Source organism: Canis lupus, chromosome 4 (assembly GCF_048164855.1).
Source record: "Canis lupus baileyi chromosome 4, mCanLup2.hap1, whole genome shotgun sequence".
Taxonomy (NCBI): Eukaryota; Metazoa; Chordata; class Mammalia; order Carnivora; family Canidae; genus Canis; species Canis lupus.
In genome coordinates, this window is record NC_132841.1 from 3,397,483 (window position 1) to 3,418,211 (window position 20,729).

Consider the following 20,729-nt stretch of genomic DNA (forward strand, 5'->3'; position numbering starts at 1 on the left):
CCCGGATTCAAATTGAGGCAGTCTGAGTTCCTTCCTAATTACCAAACCCTGCCTTACATACATGAACAGATCTTCCTCAGTATTTAAACGTCCTTAACAATCCCAATGTAGACCACAATCCTCTGGGAACATACAAGAAAGCAAAACAAACTTAAGTATAACACAGAAGAACCAAGACCTCTCTTCCATCTGTCTCTCAAACTATTGCATTTAGGTTACAATAGATGCTATACTCCTACTGCTTGGTACAGAAAAAAAAAAAATCTATTACAGACATCAAAAAAATTCTGACCTTGGCAGGTTGTATAAAGGAGCCATCCGGAAACAGGCTACCACTGCTCTTTTCCTCTGCTTGGATAACAGTTTGTGCCATACAGCCTTCTTCGATCTCTGTGGGTGCTCCACCTGAGGTAAAATGATACAAAAAAAAAAAAGAATTAAATATTTAAACCCCAAACTATCCTCAAAAATATAGTACGAGGCAGCTGTGCCTTTTAGATTAAAAACTTTTGGAATTTCAATTCCAAAAGTATCTTACAATTATTATGGAAAAGCCCACATCCTAGAAGTAACCCAATGCTAAACTGGAAATAGTTGTGAATGTTACATATTTTCTTCAGACAAAATAGAATATTTCCCTAGTAGTGTGCCCTGAAGAAGCTGTGTCATCTCTAAAATCAAAGAACTGTAAAACCATTCTACATAAAATCATGGTTTCAGAATTTGGCTATGGTTCTAAAACATGTTTTCTATCTATGGAAAAAATGAACCTATTCTTATTTATGTATCCATTTAAACCAATTTTATCTTAAGAGTTGCAGCAGTCTACACAAATAGAGGCAGACACAGGAAATTCAACCGAAAATTCAACTGTTCCTTAATACAATAGGATGGAGAGGAGATGACAAGGCTTCGGAAACACATACTAGGAGTGAGGTAAAGAATTTAATTTTGCAAAAATGTTAAAATATGTAATTATTTGTTAGAGAGGGACAAATGAGAATTCAAAGTTGTAGTCAATGAGGCAAGCAAGCTATTTATTTAGCTAATGGTGTTTGGAGCTCCAAGACGAGAAAAAGAGATTAATTGTAAGTATTAGAGAGGAAAAAAAAAAACCCAACATGTAATTCTAAATTAATTAGTAGTCTCTAGGTAATTGAACACTGTACTTCCCAGACTGTAATATCTCCGGCGCATACATGTAGACTTCTGGAAGAAATAAAAATGTTATGTTAGCTAAAAAAATAAATAAATAAAACTAAAGTCTATTATCCTTTGCAATAAAGGGTCAAACTATGAATGTCATAATGCCTGAGGAAAACATTAACAATGTCTGGACTATAGTGATTTAGAAATTTTAATGAAGCAACTTGTATAATTGGAAAGCACTTATTTCTGTGATGGTCCATCCTCCACAGGATCAAGAAATACTTTCTGCACCTCAATTGGCCACCTCAATTTTCTTCTTGATGACCACGTTAAGTGAATCAAGGGTAGTAATGTTCAACTAAATCCAATGCATTCGAGTTCCATCTTGAGATTCAGGTTGTACAGCCTAGCTTTTTGTGGGAATACAGTATTCTGATTGGTATGGGTGACAGTCAACAAACACAATGAAGTACCAAAACATTGAAGATATAGCAGTGAACATGGTAGAAGTGTCTGCCATCATGAAGCTTACCACTTGGCAGAGCATTTTATTATACATCAAAAGTCCCTGAATAGCAAGGTTTCTTCTGACTGTCCAAATGCCGGGAGGTGCTGATGTGTCAGTGTGGCTTGAATGTATTAGGAAATTGCAAGGGATCAGGTTATTCTGATGGGAGAATGAACAGATATGTAGTATAAAATATACAACTGCAAAGGTTGCTAATACTGAAGATAAATTAAATCAAATACCTGTTACACACCCACTGTTTTTGCACTGAGTTTAGCAAGTGAAAATACTCTTCACAAGCTACTCTATGACTGAGTGACAAATTAACTTTAGGATACAGGTATTGAAGGCCTCTTGTGGCACATCTTTCACTCTTTTCTATTCTTTGATACTTGATTCTTTTTACTCATATTCTTAATAAGTTGAAGAATAGTTGACCTTAACTAAAATCTGACCCCTTAACTTTTCCCAAGAAAATTCCTATTTCTCTTTTAAGATTATAGGGATCACCTACTTCGCAGCTAGATTAAGTCTGGACCCCTTCTATAAGTCTATTCAGCACATTTTGGATCCTAGCACATCTATATTATGACATATTTATGTGCCACATGATCTACTACAGCATGACCTACTTGAGTAGAGAGACACTATTCAATCCCCAAAACCTGCAGAATATAACATTGCCATATGGTAGCACGTGCAATAAACATTCATGGGGGGAATGGCTGCATCATAAAATGAACCTCAATACTTTACAGATGATTTCATTCATTACAGTTGAATATATTTATCAATATATAATATGTGAATATAATTAAATATCATCAGATTTCAATAAGCTTCATTTAACGTACCTAAAATTCATTCAAACAAATCTGGATATGTGTATGAAAATAGGAAGAATTAAGACCTTACTGTGTGGGGACCTGGGTGGCTCAGTTGGTTAAGCATCTGACTCTTGATTTCAGCTCAGGTTATGATCTCAGAGTCGTGAGATCGAGCCCTGCATCAGGTTCTGCGCTGAGTGTGGAACCTACTTGGGATTCTCTCTCTCCCTCTCCTTCTGCCCCTCCCCCAATCCTCTCTATATTAAAAATAAAAACAAAACAAAAAACCTTATGGTAGAGTATTGCTGCCAGAAATAATCCTCTGGTAGACACTAAGTAGACATTTAATAGTCTTCTGAAATATGTATATCATTCTGGAAAAACAACTGTATGACTTTACACGTCACTTAAAATTTCATTAACTTAAATTTTGTCACCTGCTCAATTATAATTTGTATTTATTTAATATTTCATGAGATATTATGGAAATATTTAGGGAAATATTAAGCTTCCTAAATTTTATTATATTATTAATATTGTCATGTTAGACAATGTAAATACATGTTGACAGCCATGTGGTTTAAGGGTATCCTAAGTTAAATCTCACCAGGTGTAGTGATAAATTGCATAGCATGGAAGAAGTTATTAATGTTTGATGGGCACTTAGGTAAGCAAGAAGGAAATTACAAGGATACTACATGAAGTGATATCCTTATGTTATTTAACTGGTCAAGGCAGGGATGGGAGATCACCAGATAATGTAAAAGAGGAATGAAAGAATAATGTTATTGCTACACTAATATATTCTGCAAAACATTTAAGTGACAAAGTTTCTGAGATGACAAAGGCCATTTTAGTATGTTTATTGTAAAATGAGAGACATGCCATGTCAGGTGAGGGCTATCATGAAGGCCCAATGACAGATCACAATGTTGGGTTCACACTGGGCTCCCTCACTCTGGTATCATTTTGCTGAATGGATCTAGGAGAAATAGAGACAATGTCCCTGTATTGCAGATATTTTACCTAAACCAGAAGATTCCTCACACAAAAATATAGCCACTGATGGATAATGTTTCAAATATTATTTGTTTAAGAACTGTTGAACAAAGTAATGGATAAGGAGATCAAACACATTGTGAACCTTGTAGTTTAAAATAGGATACAACTGAAAAATTATATGAAAACACTAATCTGACACAGTTTCAATATCAATGCATTGTTCTCCTTGAAAAGTGATTTATTGCTGATCTTGGAGCAAATTAACTAAAAAATATCTCTAATAAAAGGAAAGGTGAAGCAAATGACCAAAAAATTTCAAATATTAAGCTAATGAAAGCATCTCAGACATGTTGTTATGAGCAGTAATAAAAAAAAATTATACGTAGAACATGCAGTCAGGTAACTCCCGAAATTTTAGTTAGAATGATTTAAAATTAGGTATGTAATCCTATTTATCTGTGTAATTTTGGAAATATTTTGAGAAAAAGACAATAAGACAAAGGTGGTAATATCCCAAAATATATTAGCTATATATTGCTACAAAAATTAAAAGCTTGGAAATTTTGCTTACTCCTGAATTGTATATTCTTTATAATGAAGATGGTGAAGAGATATGTTTTTTGGCCCACAGCTAATAATTAACATATATCATCTTTAAAATGCTTTTATACTGTTAAGGCAAATACAATGGAATGCAGAATCTAACCTGCTCAAGATGAAAAAGCACATTTGCTATATCTAATACTCTTTCTACGGTCTTTTCCGGATCTGATGTGTCTTCAGTCCTGTTTGGTAAGTCTTTGTAGAGAGCCATTTGCCATCTGATAGCAGGATCCTCCAACTGAAGAAAAAAAGGAAAAAGTTTCAAAAATACAAGGTTACAACATAAAGAGGGCAAAACCTACTTTATTTAATGTAGTTCAGTGTCAAAACACTGTGCAGAGATCAGGGTGGAGAATGACCTCATACTCATGAAATTAATCATCTAGTGGGGAAGACAGAGATTAAATATATGCAATTGTGATGAAGGCTACTCAAGAGAAAAAAAAAAAAAAGTATCTCAAGCTTCAAGCTAACCCGCTGGTAGTTGGTAAGATTCCCTTGAAGACGTGAAGTTTTGCTTAAGTTGCAAGGATGAGCCAGATATAATCAATGAAGTAGACAAAGCGACCTTCTATGTTTCTCTTCCCCTTTCACAAACACTGAAAGATCTACATACTTACTGTTACAGGCATATGGGATCACACTTATCTATAAATATAGGAGCTCTACAACAGAGCTTAGTCTCACTGAAACAAAGATATCCATTATAAACCCCTGGAGTCCTAATAAAATCATATTCTATAATAAAGGAGTCTTTTTAATACTGTCAAATTTCCTGAGTGATATCATGAATTCTGCATGCTTTTGAGAAAGATTATTATAAAATCATACAAACTGAAAAATGCAAACATTCTTACAAGGAATAGATGACATTACTTCAAAGAAATAACATAGAATAACTATGTCATTAAAAACAGGCAAAGCAATCCCCTTATATTTCTCTTCCCCTTTCAAATTTCTATTAAGAATTCCACTAAGAGGGTAATGAAGCAGAAGTAAATGGACAACATCTAAAACTTCACAACTCCTAGTCTGAGAAAGCATAGTTTGAAATGTGAAAAATAACTTTCACCTAGAGGCAGAGTTTTGTACACTGAATGACTTGTAAACACAATTTGTCCTTTGGTAAAATGAGATGTTTTTCCTCCATATCCTTTTTCATCTGAGGACTGTATTTGGTACTTCCATATTTTATTTTATTTTATTATTTTATTTTATTTTATTTTATTTTATTTTATTTTATTATTTTATTTTATTTTATTTTATTTTTTAAAGATTTTATTTATTTATTCATGAGAGAGAAAGTGAGGCAGAGACACAAGCAGAGGGAGAAGCAGGCTCCACACAGGGAGCCTGATGGGGGACTCGATCCCGGGTCTCCAGGATCACACCCTGGGCTGCAGGCGGCGCTGAACCACTGCGCCACCAGGGCTGCCTGGTACTTCCATATTTTAATACACATGTTTACTTGTATTTGGCAAAACAAGTAGATCTTTATTCTTTTTTTTTTTTTTTAGAATCTTTATTCTAATATAAAATTACTCCTTCTGGCTCCCCGTATTACCAGTCCTACAATTTCAGTACAATATATTCAAGAAGGTATTTAGGAACAAAATAATTCATCTTCTGTAAGTCTGTATGGCTCCATAATATGTGTACCTAACTCCTAGCACAAGTATAGACTCAAGTGTCAAAAAGAAAATTTATGTATTCATTACTGCTTTATTTTCAAATCTAATTCATTTAGAAGTGAAATGTTGATTATAAACATGTTTTTTTTCTCTAGTCTCCTCTTCCTGATTCCCCAGTACACAATATAAACTGTCTATGTACTCCTACAAGTAACCTGTAGAATATAATGGAAGAATTTCCTTCTGCTTTTACAAGACAACCTTTTTTTTTTTTTTTTTTTTTTGATTATTTCCTAAGAGAAGCACAGAACTTTCCTTTTCTTAAGAGGTACTTAACATCTCCTGATCCTGACTCTACTCAGTAGTGGTTGTCCTAGACCATGGTTCTCCAAGTGTGGTCTTGAGTCCCCTGGGAGACCCTTTCAGGGAGTACATGCTTTCCTCAAAAACCCATGTATGTAGCAAAACCTTTCACTTGAGGTTTAGTTGGAAGCTTTACTACTATATTTTAAAATATTCAGTCTTTTGAATGATCTGAAAAGAGATCAACTCTAGTAGGAATTCATCTCCTATTCTAGATAAGTGTATAACTAAATGAATGACTGAGTACATATAAAGTGCACATGGAATTTGCTCCAAATTAGTATCTGTTTCATGTGAATATTGGAAAGGCATGTCTCTCACATTTACCATCCTGGAATTCTAAGTGTTAAAAGAAAAATAATATGGTTTTGATCTTGGAAAGAAACATTTTAGTACCCAAAAAGTAAACATTATACTGTAGTCACTATTTTTTGGCGCTTGGACATTTTCCTATTTGAAAAAATTCTCCAAGAGGGAGACTTCTCCAGAAGCAAATACACTGAATCAAAATAATAAATTGCTAGACTTCTGACATTGTACAGCAGTTTCCATAAACAAATGAACAATGTATCTCCTAGTATGAAAAATATTCCAAATAATAGTAAATGCTTACTGGACTATAAAAAATATTTCTACCAAATGTTTTTACCCAACATTGATAAGTAGCTGTTCTCTTGGTTTCCATTCATGTTTTCCTTTGCTTCCCTAGGTAAATTCATTTATTCCTATTACAGCAATGCTTAATATCTCCTATGTACTAATGACTCTTCGGTGCACATAGTTAGTTTCTGGACATGAGATGTAAAAGTTCAAATTCTTATGGACACCTGTCTCCATATCCCAAAAGTCTTCAAACTCAACTGATGAAGGAAATTTCCAACCTTTATTTCAAATGATGCCATATTTTCTTTGAAGTTTTACAATCTTAGATGATCTACTTTAAAAATGCATCATTTGAAAAAAAGAACATCATTTGTTACCTTGAGAGTCTTCAATAGCAAAAGATTTAAAGTAGAATAAAGGGTTAAAATAAAAAGATTTGATTAATTAAATTAAAGATTTGATTAATTAAACTAAAATAAAAAGATTTGAAGTAGAATAAAGGATTAAAATAATAATTTCCACTTTAATTGCTAAAGTAACATTATTTGTAGTACTAAAGAGAGATTAATTTGTAAACACTAAATGTACTTAAATTTGGCTTACCTTGCCTTGTAAATGAATATTACTGCGAATTATATCTCGTACTTCATCCTCAGTGTCTTTCTGTCAAGAAATAAATGTTACCCAGAAGAAGTCTTACAATGCATCAACTGTCACAATTCAATAGAAATAATTCTAACCTCTTTTGAAATAGTATATATCTGAATAAACATATTTATAGGACTTAAATGCATGTCACAAATTTGGGCGGTGTTATTTTTCAGGTAATTTCTTGATACTGCTGTGATTAGAAACAAGATAACAACCTACTTTCATTCTCCAGTAAGTGCCTTAAGGCTCAATGGAACAGAATTTCCAGTTTACAAGGAGTGAGGCAGAAACATGTTCCCTAGGTTCAAACACAAGTATGTCTCCATCATTCTCTGAAATCTCCACAAAGTAATTTTGGCCCTTAATGATATCCCTCATGGTCCAGTAATAACAAGGAGCATATCCTGATACTGGAGCATATCCTGATACTAGAGTATATCCAAACACTAGAACAACAGCCAAAAGAACTGCACCCATGCATTCAACTCTGCCACAACCTCTCCTCAATCTGCTTATCTCATGGTATTTCTGCATATACAGAGAGGTGCTTCAGTGTGGGAACAGGCGGAGGAAGAATACGTCCTCCAATTTTCCTAAATAGAAAATAGTAATCCCAGTGTATATTTTTGTAAAATTGCATCTGTGTAGCCATGAAGAGAAAAAACAGAGGCAATGAAGAGATCTTGGAAACTTAAATTTTGAAGCTTGCAAATGAGAACTGCTGATTTATGAGTCAACACTTACCCAACCACACTCAGCACAGTACATGACATGATTCTTTTAACACTGAAAAATTACCCCTCATAAATTTGGATATAATTCTCATGACAAATTTTATATAGGAGTTCATATGAAATCCATTTTTTTTTCACTATCAGGAACTTGTTTGCATCTTTTCTGTTTGATTCCTGAATATTCCCTGGAGGTGATTAACATCATTTAGAAATAAAATAATAGCTTCAAAAAAATAGGCAGTCTTTGTATCTGAACGTTAGAGTTTATGCAGCAAAACTGCCTAAACATTTAATGCAAATGAAATATTGACACAGAGCAGGGAGAAAAAGGAGTATGAACATTTGAGAGTCTGGAGGTCAAGTGACTGTCATCAGTGGTATGAACAGGACACTTACCATACTGAATCGGTTTTTGGCCAGAGCGATGAGCTCCTGGTCCCCAGGGGCACAGATGTTCAACCCAATGGGCAGCAAGCGCTTCAGAGCTGCCACAATAAGAGAAGTCTGCATGGAATATCGATCTCCTTTGCGCTTCATTTTCTTCCTTTCCTGATCAGAAACAGCTGCCTACGGAATAAAGCTACGTGTTGGGATCTGTAACTGTTTTTCTCACGTTCAGAACTATGAACCTCTTCTAACTTGACTATGGTTCCATCTTCCTTATTTTCTGTGAGTCCCTATGTTTGAGAATCCTTTTCCTTTCCTTCTTAGCATCTCTTGCTAATTTCCAAGCCCTAGTCTCAGGTTCCCAAGTCATTACCATTCATCTGTGTGCATTCTACATACTTTTAGAAGGCAAATGCACATTGTGATTTTAGAGAAGCAGATGGATATATGAGAAATCCATGGCAATTTTTTTAGGTATTGTGTGTTTTAGAGTTTTCAATGCTTAAGAGGAAAAATGTAAGACTATATGGTTTATTTTTGTTTTGACAGATACTTGCTTTGAAATATAAACTCTCTGTCACACATGCACACAGTATATAAAAAACTATTATAAAATAATGTTAGCCTTTTGTATAGGCCACAGACTTGTCTCCCTAGGACACTAATCACTCTTTAGGGGAACCAGATGTAATATACTAATTGGTGTAACATAAGTATTCAGGATTGTCTCTGGATGACCTGTTTACATCTGAATACAACCATGCTACTTCAGGGTTCTTTTATGATTTTTGCTGAATTTTATGTTCATGCCTAGGGTCACCTTAAATGCAGAGTCTAATTTTCATTGGGTAATGAGTATTATTCTTTCTATTAAGAGTGCATACTCAAATATAAAAATCAAAGTAATTGTCCCATATCTACTTTGTGCATATTAAATTTCCTTGTGGCAATAAATCAAACATTGAAGGCATTTTCCAGATAATGACATACTATAATAGTTTTGGCCTCCTGAGAAAAAGAAACAGAAATGATTTCCTTTCCCTGCAAAGAGACAAAATCTATCACAACATGTTAAGAGAATTTTTTCACATTAAGTAGTAAAATAATTGAGACATCATCAAGAAATGGTAGCTTATATATCAATAGTACATAATGTAATTACTATGACAAATATTACATACTGGTATATCAAATCTATAATACCTGAACTATAGCAATAGAAACCGTATTCACTTTCCAAAGAGAGTACTTATTGCATGGATCCTATTGCTATCTTTACTAGTTTGTAAGAGATTATTTTCAGTAAGTTTAGTAGAAAAAATCCAATGAATAATTACTTGCACTATTAAATTGATTAACACATAAAAATAATGGATCAGTGGTTTTAAACGAGCTCTCTGCTAAAGGGAAATTCAACCACAGTGATAAAAATAATTATCCAAATAGGGAACCAACATCCTAAAAATTAAACAAATTGATATAAATTATGAAAACATATTTCTATCCCATTCTGGTAATTTAGCTTCAGCAAAACAGTATCACACAGTACTTTGATTTCTAAATTTTGTTGATGTTGCAGTTTTCTTTGATTCTAACTTGAAAAGTTCTTTTGATTTTATGGTTGTATAAGCATGAGGAACTTTTACCTGGTTTGATATTTGTAAATATTTAAGTGACCATATAATAAAAATAATTAAAATCAACACTAAGGGTAACTATAAATTGCTCAATTTTGAGAAACAGTAGATAAATAAATTCCTACTTCTGCTCAAGCAATAATCTTGCATTGTATACCATGGGAAATCTATAAACTGAAAAAAAGAAATTAATATATCGGGCAGTGGTCAAACTTGTTTTCTTCATTTCAGTATATTCAGAACCAAGCATTTTGCCTTGCCCATAGGAGTGGCTCGGTAATTTGAGCAGAACTGCTAAAACTACTGAATTTGAATGCTATTTAATATTTGACCAATTCCTAACATTTGAATCAGAGATGAACATGCAATAGCATGGTCAATATATGAGCATACTTAAAGAGGGGAGTAGGATCTCTCACACACAGAGAAAAATAGTCCTAATAATTTCACCTAAGATAATCTAAAATTTAATAGAAGATAGGGAAAAAAGGGAAGAATTTTCCAATATCCCTACACTGAAATAGCCTACTAGAACAAAATAAATCCTAGATATTTATTAATGGTTTTAAAAAATATTTTAGGTATATTAATTATAAAAAGTGAGCCTAATGATCAAAAAGACAAGAGATAACAAATGGTGGTGAGGATGTGGGGAAAAGGGAATCCTTCTGCACTGTTTGTGGTAATGTAAATTGGCGAGGCCACTGTGGAAAACAGTATAGGGGTTCCTCAAAACATTAAAAACAGAACCATTTATCCAGCAAATACACTACCAGGCATTCATCCAAAGGAAATGAGAAAAAGGTCTCATAGAGATATCTGCACCCTCCTGTTCCCTGCAGCATTATTCACAATAGCCAAGATATGGAAACAACCTATGTGTTCGTGTATGGATATATACACACAGTGCAATATTATTCAACCCTGAGAAAGAAAGAAATCCTGCCATTGCAACAACATGGATGAACCATGAGGGCATTATGCTAAGTGAATAAGTGAGACAGAGAAAGACAAATATCATGTGATATCACATATATGTAGAATCTATAAAAGCCAGACTGATAAAAACAGAGAGCAGAGTGGTAGTTCCCAGGGACTGGGAAGGTTGGGGAATGGGGAGATGTTGATCAAAGGGTACTCACCTCCAGTTCAAAGACAAATAAGTTCTGGGGATCTAAGGTACAGGAGAGTGACTATAGCTAAAGATACAATGTTATCTACTTGAAAGTCATTAAGAGAGTAGATTTCCAGCGTCCTCAACACAAAAAACAGATGTTAATTCTGTGACATGATCAGGTGTTAACTCATGCTATGCTGATAATCAGGTTGCAATATCAGAAATTCATCAAATCACTTTAAATAACTAGGGCCGGTCACTACATTTCAACAGGAACGGAAATCTTAATACAAAATAGGATACAATCTATAATGTAATAGGCAAAACCCACTGTTTTTTCTTATCCCAACAAACTAATCAAATTTGTAATAGATGCTGTCTGTTTTTAAAACAAATTATGAAATTAAAAACATCAGCAATGCTAGCCATGGAGTGACACAAAATTATATATTTTGTATGAATGCAACAATGAGTCTGGAAAAACAACAGTAAAATAAGACAGACAAATGTTTAGGCTAAGGACCAAATTTCAAACTCCTCAGAGTTAAATGTTAATTTGATTTATCCATGTTAACAAAGTAGCCGTTATGCACCAAGCACTGCATTGAGCTTTAGAGTTACCAAGTCAGTAAAACACATTCCCTGGCTTTGTAGAATGTTTGGTCTAAAAGAAGTCACAGAGGTACCCATAGCTCCGCTGTAAGCAAGGGCTCAGGGCAAGAGCAGGGGCAGAAAGAAACAGGCCTCAGTGGAGGGAGGGCACTCACCACCCTATAAGTTAACAACTGTAGTTGGCAGCACCATTCCCCACCTTCCAGAAAAGGCACAGAAAGGCCTCCACACTACACATGCATGGTCACCCCCTCCCGAGAGCATTATGGCCAATTTAGTATGCATTGCCTCTCTCTGCCTTATGGGCTACATACATTTTAAGTCAAAATGAAGCTCCCAATCCCAGATTACCATATTCCGAGTTGGTCAGCTAGCTTCAGTCACCTATCTCCATATTTTATCTATAGTCATCTATTTTCTGTAATATTTTCTAAGTGTGGAAATGGTATTCCATGTAAACAGCAGTCATCTTTGCTTAGATGCCTTGCTGAAGACTGACACATGACAATTTGTTCTGTTGTTTTTGTTTGGATCTGAATCTCCATTCAAAAGAGTCCTTTTCTCTTCTGGATTCTGGGGGATGGACTGATTGGTCACTATGATGTCTCGGGCAGACAGTTTGAGGCTTTGTCAGAGGAAGCCCTGAAACCTTCTGCGTTGTTCTGTTCTCAGCATTGCATGGGGGAACACCTCCCTGTCCATTTCATCTTCAGATGTAAGACCTAAGGTTACCCTCCTGTTATCCATTCTTGCACTAAACCTGAGCAGTATAACTTTTGGGAAAGATGTTACTCATCTCCTGAATATATCCTACTCTTGGGACCTTCATGCCATTTGGGGTTGACAGAGACCTCAACAACACTGATGAAAGTATAGTTAGGATGCTACTTTGGTGAGCATAGTGACTCTCAAATCTGCCCAAATGCTGAAACACACGGACATCATGATTGCTTTGGTGAAACAATAAAACATATTAGTGTATTGGACTCCATTATCTAAACTTAGAAACATTACTTCTAGGAAAAAAAGTTTATGGTACTTCTGCAATATAAAATTTTAAGCACAAATGCAGATGAAAACAACAACAACAAATCTTAACAACAAAGAAGCAAAGCATAATCACTAATTTCTAAATACTTCATCAATATTGCTGTTATATGCTATGTATCCTGTCTCAGAATGTCAGCAGTCATATGGTAAAGAGACTGAAAGGTTTGAGGAAATTTAGTGGCTGGGGTGGGGGGGAGCCTGGGGGGAAGCATTAAGATGCTTCTATCCATTACTTTGAATTTTCTTCTTGCAAAAAGGAGTATAAATGTTGCTCCTAGTCAATTTGTACAGATGCCCCAGTCTAGCTTAGAGGATACACAGCACATTGAGCATATGCTTTGAGAATCACTGAGTATAAATGAGGAAAAAGAGGGATGAGGATGTCTGTGTCAGGATATGCAGCCCTCTGCTCTAAAGACTTCACTTATTCTGAGTCTTACAATAGACCAGAATCCTCATCCTCCAAAAGGAAACATGGACCCTTTTGCTCTCTCTCTATGCCTTTATTAACACTGTCCTAAGTTCACAACATGCTGTCAAAGTAGAGACATTCACTAATGGTTTTCAGTTCAAAACATCCATGTGATATGTACTCCTAGCACAGCATCTCATGACAGCATCAGCTCACTCTTCAGGCTTCCTAATAGCCCAGAGGAGAGAAAAGTTCCCGTCTTTCATGTGTGTTTCAAGAGCACAGTCACATAAATAGCCTAGCAGGTGGACAGATGTTCTACATAAGTAAAACTTCAGCGAGGCTTAGCTTTTAATTCATGTGTAATAATGTCAAATATGTGGCTTTCAAAACTCTGAAAAAGACGAGGAGCAGTGAGTGATGCTATTCAACCGTCCTAGTGGCCACCAATGAAGCAGGTGACAGGCACTAGTCATTCCTGGGGTTCAGGGGAGTAGGAGTCCCTTTCACTGAGGGTTTCGATCCACCTGCCCTAATCACCCCAGGGCTAGGTACTAGACAACTAGGATGCCCCCTATGCCCAGAGCCCATTGAGATTAGCTAGCCAATCCTAAGGTTTCTTACCCTGCTTCGCCTGTCCTTTCCCACAGAAACCACAATAAAGGTTCCTGCCCAACTTTTCCCCCTTGTTCTCTCTGCCACAAGACTGACAATGCTGCTTTGTCACATGCCCCCATCACATGCCATGCCCTCTGTTTCTAGGGAACTGTGAATAAAAACTTCTTCCTTCATGAAGTCATTTCTATGTCTGTGTGTCTTACCACACCTACTTAAAAAAATCCGGGGTAATACTCTTAAAACTGTGTGTATGTGTGTGTGTTTAATCAGTAAACATTATAAAATCTATAAAATCTCAGTTATACACCTTCAAAAATGTAGAAAAAATTAACCAGTGAAAGTTACATTCAGAAATTTTCTAGAACAGTGAAAGAGATTCTAGTAGTACCTTTGACATCTTTGACTTGGTGTCAGTGATAAGGAAAGACATGTTGTTGATTTCATTCTGTACCACGAAGTTCTGCTCTTCTCTTTTGAAATTCTGAGAAGTTGCAAAGAAAATTTCAGTTATCTATCTCATAGATAAGAAGTCCATGTAATTAAAGGTTATACAGGACCGAAAAGTTTCTACAAAGATAAGTTGTAATTTGATATATAAGACTTACCAAGAAAGAGAACAAATATTTGTTAAATATCCAATGATAGTGTTTGGCTTGGGGCAACAATTCTGGGAACTAGAGATAAACATGTATGCTTCAAAAGTGGGAACATTTAGATCAAGAATATTTCTTTTTTTTTTGTATATATTTTTATTGGAGTTCGATATGCCAACATATAGTTTAACACCTAGTGCTCATCCTGTCAAGTGTCCCCCTCAGTGCCCATCACCCAATCACCCCAACCCCCCACCCACCTCCCCTTCCACTACCCCTCGTTCCTTTCCCAGAGTTAGGAGTCTCTCATGTTCTGTCACCCTCTTTGATTTTTCCCATTTTCTCTCTTTTCCCCCATAATCCCTTTCACTATTTTTTATATTGCACCCCAATGTTTATAGATCAAGAATATTTCAGTTCAGTGTGTAACCAATGTTACACACCTACCAAGAGGTAGAGTGAGTATTCAAATCCCAATTTAGCTGCTGAAAAGCATATACTGCTTCTTGGGAGAAACACAGGGCACAAATAACTTTGATGAACTCCATTCTGTCAGATGTTTCATCTACTTTTTCAATTACTATACCATTATTTTACTCATTTTTAATTCAGGAACTTCATAACACATGCAAAGTCAAGTGTTTGAGCAGTGGTAGTAAAGGAAGCAAACACAGAATGAAAGCAGAAATAACCAGTTTTAAAAAAGAAGTTAATGAACTAAGTATATGCCTTCCTCTTTTGGATGAGCAAGAACCAAATAAAATAATTTCCTAGTAAGTATCCAAATATGTTAATAATTGATGAGTAACAAAATATTTTGTATGAAGGACAGTGAAAAGACTAAGCTCTCACTTTCATTCAGCTCACATTAACATTCTGATTTTACTATTCATGATAAATGGTTGCTCATAGAGTTTCCACCTTTAAATATTTGGGGAAGAATGTATAGGACACATACTAACAGATTTGTGTTTTAAATATACTCATGAGGTTCAAAAGTAAATATTCAGATTTTTTTCTTACTCCTGAAATTATCATTAGCATTCATCTAAAAATCTACTGACTGTGATAAATACTAAAAATACTACTGACTGTGACTCCAAATACTTGTCCCAAATTTTGTCTTGCATATAAATTGAAAGAAGCTTTTTTTTTTTTTTTTTTTTTTTTGTATTTTGGTGATTGATGAAGTTGAAGATTCTCAGTTTTCCAGGGAAAAATATGCAGTTTTTAGTTTTCTTAAGTGACTTACTCCTGGGCTCCGGATTTCAAATATTCCTTCAGAAGCACCCCAAATGATCTAATGCACTCCCTCAACATGAGTTACATAGGCTCAGAAACCATTTGCTTTTATCTAGAGGAACTTAAAGGATCTAAAAGAATTTTAGATATCATAGAAAATGAAAGTCAATGTGACAATATAAATGCATATATTAAAAAAAACATTCCACATATTATTTCAGTATAATTATATTTTATATACATTTTGGTATCCAGTTTGACAGACTCCTCAGAGGTAAGCAAGAAACAGTATTTATTATCTTAAAGATTAAGTAAGAAAATTTTATTTTTTAAAAAATATGATATTTCTAAAGTAATAGAATTTGTATAACAATTTGATAAAATAAATTGGGAAGTCACCTCAAATAGTGAAGCTGAGGTTGAGGTTTTATTTTTACTTTTTCGGAGTCTCCCATTTACAAAGTGCCATCGACTTATAATTGACACAAAAATTCTAAGCTTTTGAAATCGCTTGGGATAACAAATGCTTGCTTATCTGTATTCTGCTAGTTATTTGAAATAATTACAGAATACTATACTGTTCTTATTAAAATATTTTTCAGATTTAAAAATATAGAGTTCTACGTGCAACATACAAAATAATGAAAATTCACTAAAGATGCACTTTATAAATCCTATCCACATGACTCTCGGCAGGAGCTATATTTCACTCTAACATGTGAGCAAAACTAAACTCCTGTAGAAAAAAAAGTGTGTGCCTGCTGGAACCAATTTAAAGAAGCCGTACATTTACAAGTAAACAAGTGTATCTTGTGATTGAAAAACAAAAGTCCATTTCAGCATTTTTCAAACTAGGCGTGAGGGCTCCCTAAGATATAGAGGCAAACAGAAAAAAAAATTATGGAGTGCAAATAAAAACTCCTGTGATTTTTTTTCTGAACATAAATTCTCAAACCCAAAAGCTTTATATTGATTCAAACTACCTAGGTGAATCTGTTCTCTCTTCACACCAGTTTAGTGATACCTAGGGAAGCAAGCTTGAGAAACATTAGCATAGGTATTTACTCAGGGGACTGGAAAATTGGTTAAAAACTTGAAAGCCCTTAATGTAAACCAAACAGGAAGCACTGTCGATATTTTCCTACTTACGTGAGATTTTGACCAATAGATAAATACTTCGGCCACCATGCGGAAAAGGTCCTCTGCTTCTGGGTTAGGCTCTTTTAGCCACTTTGCCCTAGATTACATAATAAATGGTTTATCAATTATTCGTTCAAGTTAATTTTTTTTAATCACCCACTCATTGTTAAATTTAAAACCCAGTAAACTAAGAACCAGAGTGCTGCCCACAGAGCTCATAAGTAGCTTCAGAGTATATTTGTTTAACATTTGTTTAACATTTAAAACAATTTAAACATTGCAACTGTCAAACTGCTAACTTTTACCTGCAGAAGATAGCATGCTCCACTGTAATTCTGAGATGCTTTTGGTGAAAATCACCTTGTCTATAAACATTTGGTAATGTCACAATCATGGATAGGCTCATCACATAGTCAATGAAGCAATTCCACTGGGACATAGGAACCCACCAAGGTCATGACCGAATCAGAGAAATAATCACTTTTGAACACCGTACCTGTTATAGTCCACAAATCTAATCAAGAGTGGGTAGAAGGCATAGAGATCTCTAGCCAGTGTGGTAAACTCATCAAGAATGAGAAGTTCTGCCTCAGACATATCCCCCCTGGCCTCAGCCTTCAGATGGTCCTCCTCAGACACCACCATTGCTGCTTTTTTCTTGAGTTTCTCCATTAATGGCAAGAAATGAGTTTTCAGGAGCTGAGGTTTCACTTTATTTATAATGGGCTGTGAAAAAACTGTTTGAAGACAGACAGACATTAATATTCTGCTCTGCATCAATATTCATTAAAATGAAGATAGATTATAATTACAATTGTAGCATGATTTTTGGATCCTCTACCCCCAGCACTTGGCTTCTTTCAGGATTCAGCCCATGCCACTTCTATTTCTCGAGTCCCAAACCTAATTGCACAGTTGCTGTTTAAAAATGATTACTGAATTGAATTTGATCCGCTTTCTTTTTTTTTTTTAATTGGCAGCTAATTCGGAATAGAAAAAAAAAAAAAAACCTCAAAAACATGTCCATTCACTTCAGAAATCAATTATTTTCACAAAAAAGAAGAAGAAAAATCCCCAAATGGAAAAGGTTCCTATGGCCCTTTCTTTACAAGGAATATGTACCACCGAATAATCATGGGAGTACATCCAGTTGTATCATTTCTGCTTCCCCATCCTTGTCCCAATGGGAGAATTAGATTGCTAGGACACTGTTTTTTCATTTACTAATAATAAATGTATAAAAGAGAAAATACCCTACCCAAATGAGTAAGACATTGGTGTTTACTTTGGAGTTTTTAAAATAAATGAATAATTTTATTTATCTATTTATTTCTGAATTCAATTTTTTAAGAACCCTTCTTTTCATCCTTGAAATTCCTTCCTGGAGCACCTGGGTGGCTCGGTCAGTTAAGCATCCACCTTCAGCTCAGGTTGTGATCTGGGGATCCTGGCATTGAGTCCCACATTGGGCTCCCTGCTCAGCGGGAAGTCTGCTTCTTCCTCTCCCTCAACCCCATTTATACTCTCTATCACTCTCTCTCTCAAATAAATAAATAAAATCTTTTTAAAAAATTGCTTCCCATTATCCAATGTAAATAGTGCAATGATAGATAAACAAATGCAAATTTTTGACTGCATGTTTTGATTTTTCTCCCCCACTCCTAATAGGATGAATTGCTAAAACAGGGTTGTTTCAAAATCCATCTTTATTTTTGTCTCTGTCTACAGAATCATTAGTTTTTATGGCTACATTTACTAATTAATCTTACAGAGACTATTCAATCAGGAACAGTCTTGTTGCAACTTGCTTAAAAGTTGTAACAACAGCAAAAAAGTTGTAACGATGTAGCAAGTTCTCTGATGCTTGATTAAATATACATGTTTTTAAAGAACAGCATGACAGAAAACATATTTTAATAGTTCTTGAGAAGTGAAGAAAATATTAATAAAGACTAAGATAGGAAAATCCAAGTCTTCTGTACTTCATTTTTAAAAATTTATTTATCTAGGTAATCTCTACACCCAATGTGAGGCTCGAACTCATGACCCTGAGATCAAGAGTCATGTGTTCTACTGACTGAGGCAGCCAGACACCCCTAGTTTTCTGATTTCAAGCCCTTTTGGAAATAATACAAATTCAAGTGGTGCATTTCTTTTCCAATTCTTACCTGCTAACCTCTTCATCCAGGCACCCTCATCGATTCCCAAGTTATTATATATGATTTTCAATATATTTCCCAGAAGTGTGTTCATGTGCTCGGAGTTCAGGGCTGTACAGCACATTTCAGCCCTTTCCGGATTGTTTTCGGGTCCATGCTCCCACCAACGAGACATGTAGCTGCAAAGCATGGGCAGTATGACTTCCATTACATGTGGCATTTGTGTGTAGCGAATGCCAGACTCAGCTAATTCCACAATTTCTTCCATGAGTTTCTCCAAAGATGGTATATTTGGGCAAACATCTTCCACATTAGTTGGCAAATTAAATTAAGAGCTAGAGAAACACACATAAAAATAAACTGTGTTCAATGAAAGAACTGACTGACAGTGACAGCCAGATTTCTTGTTTCTAGCTGACACAAGCAAACATTTCATGCTGGGCTTCAAAATGCAGCAAGACCTGGCATGCCTTCACCTGGCTCCCATCCCTCTTATTCATGACAGGTATTTCAAACTTTCTTTTTCCCAAGTTCCTATCCTATCATCATCCCCTTAAGATCATAAAATGACCATTTCTTCTACTTCAGAGCAAACCAGAATATCAACTGTGTCTGCCCACAAGCCTTCTGTAGGCTCTATCCCACACTGTCGGTTCCCCCATTTTCAGCACAAGGAGCTTTGAGCTCCCTGCTCATGGTTTGGCCAGTGTTCTCAGAGCAGAGCCTGCCCCACTGCAGGGGCCTCGCTCTGGTCTCGTCTTGAACCCCTTGCTCTGTAGCATCTCCTCCCCAGCAGCCTGTGGCTATGCTTCAGATCTCCTGTGCATTAGTTAGCTTCCAGAAATGAAGGCCTCTGCTTCCCACTGTATCGATTTCCCTTGTTCATAAGCCTTGACCCCACTAACTGTTCCAGAGGCTTTCCCATCACTACCCAAATTCCTTTTTCCTTAACTTGAATGCATTTGGTCTTCCTGACTCCCTCCGAACTTGTTAGGGTCCTTTCCTGGTTATTTGCTCTTGATGGACTTTTAAATGTTGTTGTTAGGTTTTTTGCTGTTGTTATTTTGTTCTGTTTCACTTTTTTTTTTGTTGGTATGGGTTTTTTTGTTTTGTTTTGTTTTTAGGGATTTAACTTAAATTCTCTTTTCTTTTTTCACCTTCTATGTTCATCTGGGTAATTTTGGCCATTTCAATGGCTTCTGCTATAAGCTAACAACTCTCAAAGCCATATTTCTTAAAACTTCTGCTTGTAATATGGAATGTCTCAAAAGCAACTTAACACACAATGGATCTAAATTTAAACTCAACCTTTCCTCTCCTCCCAACTCCTGAGCAAGTCTTGGCGAAGACAACCTTATCTAGTCAGTCTCCTGCCCTAGAAACTGAAAAGAAATATCTAGGCTGTAAAGCTATTGTGTTTTCCACACAACAGGATGGGGCCTCCAGGATCTCTCACAACCACATCCTCCATCCAAAGGGCCTTCCTCAAACCCACCTCTCCTAAATTACCATAACCATTCTCTGAATTGGTGACTCATGCCCATTCATCTTCCCAATTTCTTTCATGACAGATGTCTACAAGGGTGACCTCCCCAGGTTACTCCTCTTCCTAAAGCCCATAAAAGGATTCCATTTGCTTTGATACTGTTCCCATTCCTTCCCTGACACAGAAAGCCTACTTTACCTAGTGT

At 35.6% G+C, this 20,729-nt stretch overlaps 1 protein-coding gene across 1 annotated transcript in view; it reads right to left on the reverse strand.

The window, feature by feature from the left end:
• Positions 1 to 20,729, reverse strand: part of RYR2 (ryanodine receptor 2) — a 753,550-nt gene that overhangs the window by 96,388 nt on the left and 636,433 nt on the right. The window contains exons 69-77 of the mRNA XM_072822940.1: positions 19,048 to 19,365; positions 17,376 to 17,616; positions 16,889 to 16,976; positions 14,293 to 14,385; positions 8,468 to 8,638; positions 7,290 to 7,349; positions 4,193 to 4,327; positions 1,173 to 1,209; positions 293 to 404 (exon numbers count right to left, since the gene is read on the reverse strand). Of these exons, the coding sequence (XP_072679041.1) occupies positions 293 to 404; positions 1,173 to 1,209; positions 4,193 to 4,327; positions 7,290 to 7,349; positions 8,468 to 8,638; positions 14,293 to 14,385; positions 16,889 to 16,976; positions 17,376 to 17,616; positions 19,048 to 19,365 (1,255 nt within the window). The remainder of the gene's footprint in view (positions 1 to 292; positions 405 to 1,172; positions 1,210 to 4,192; positions 4,328 to 7,289; positions 7,350 to 8,467; positions 8,639 to 14,292; positions 14,386 to 16,888; positions 16,977 to 17,375; positions 17,617 to 19,047; positions 19,366 to 20,729) is intronic.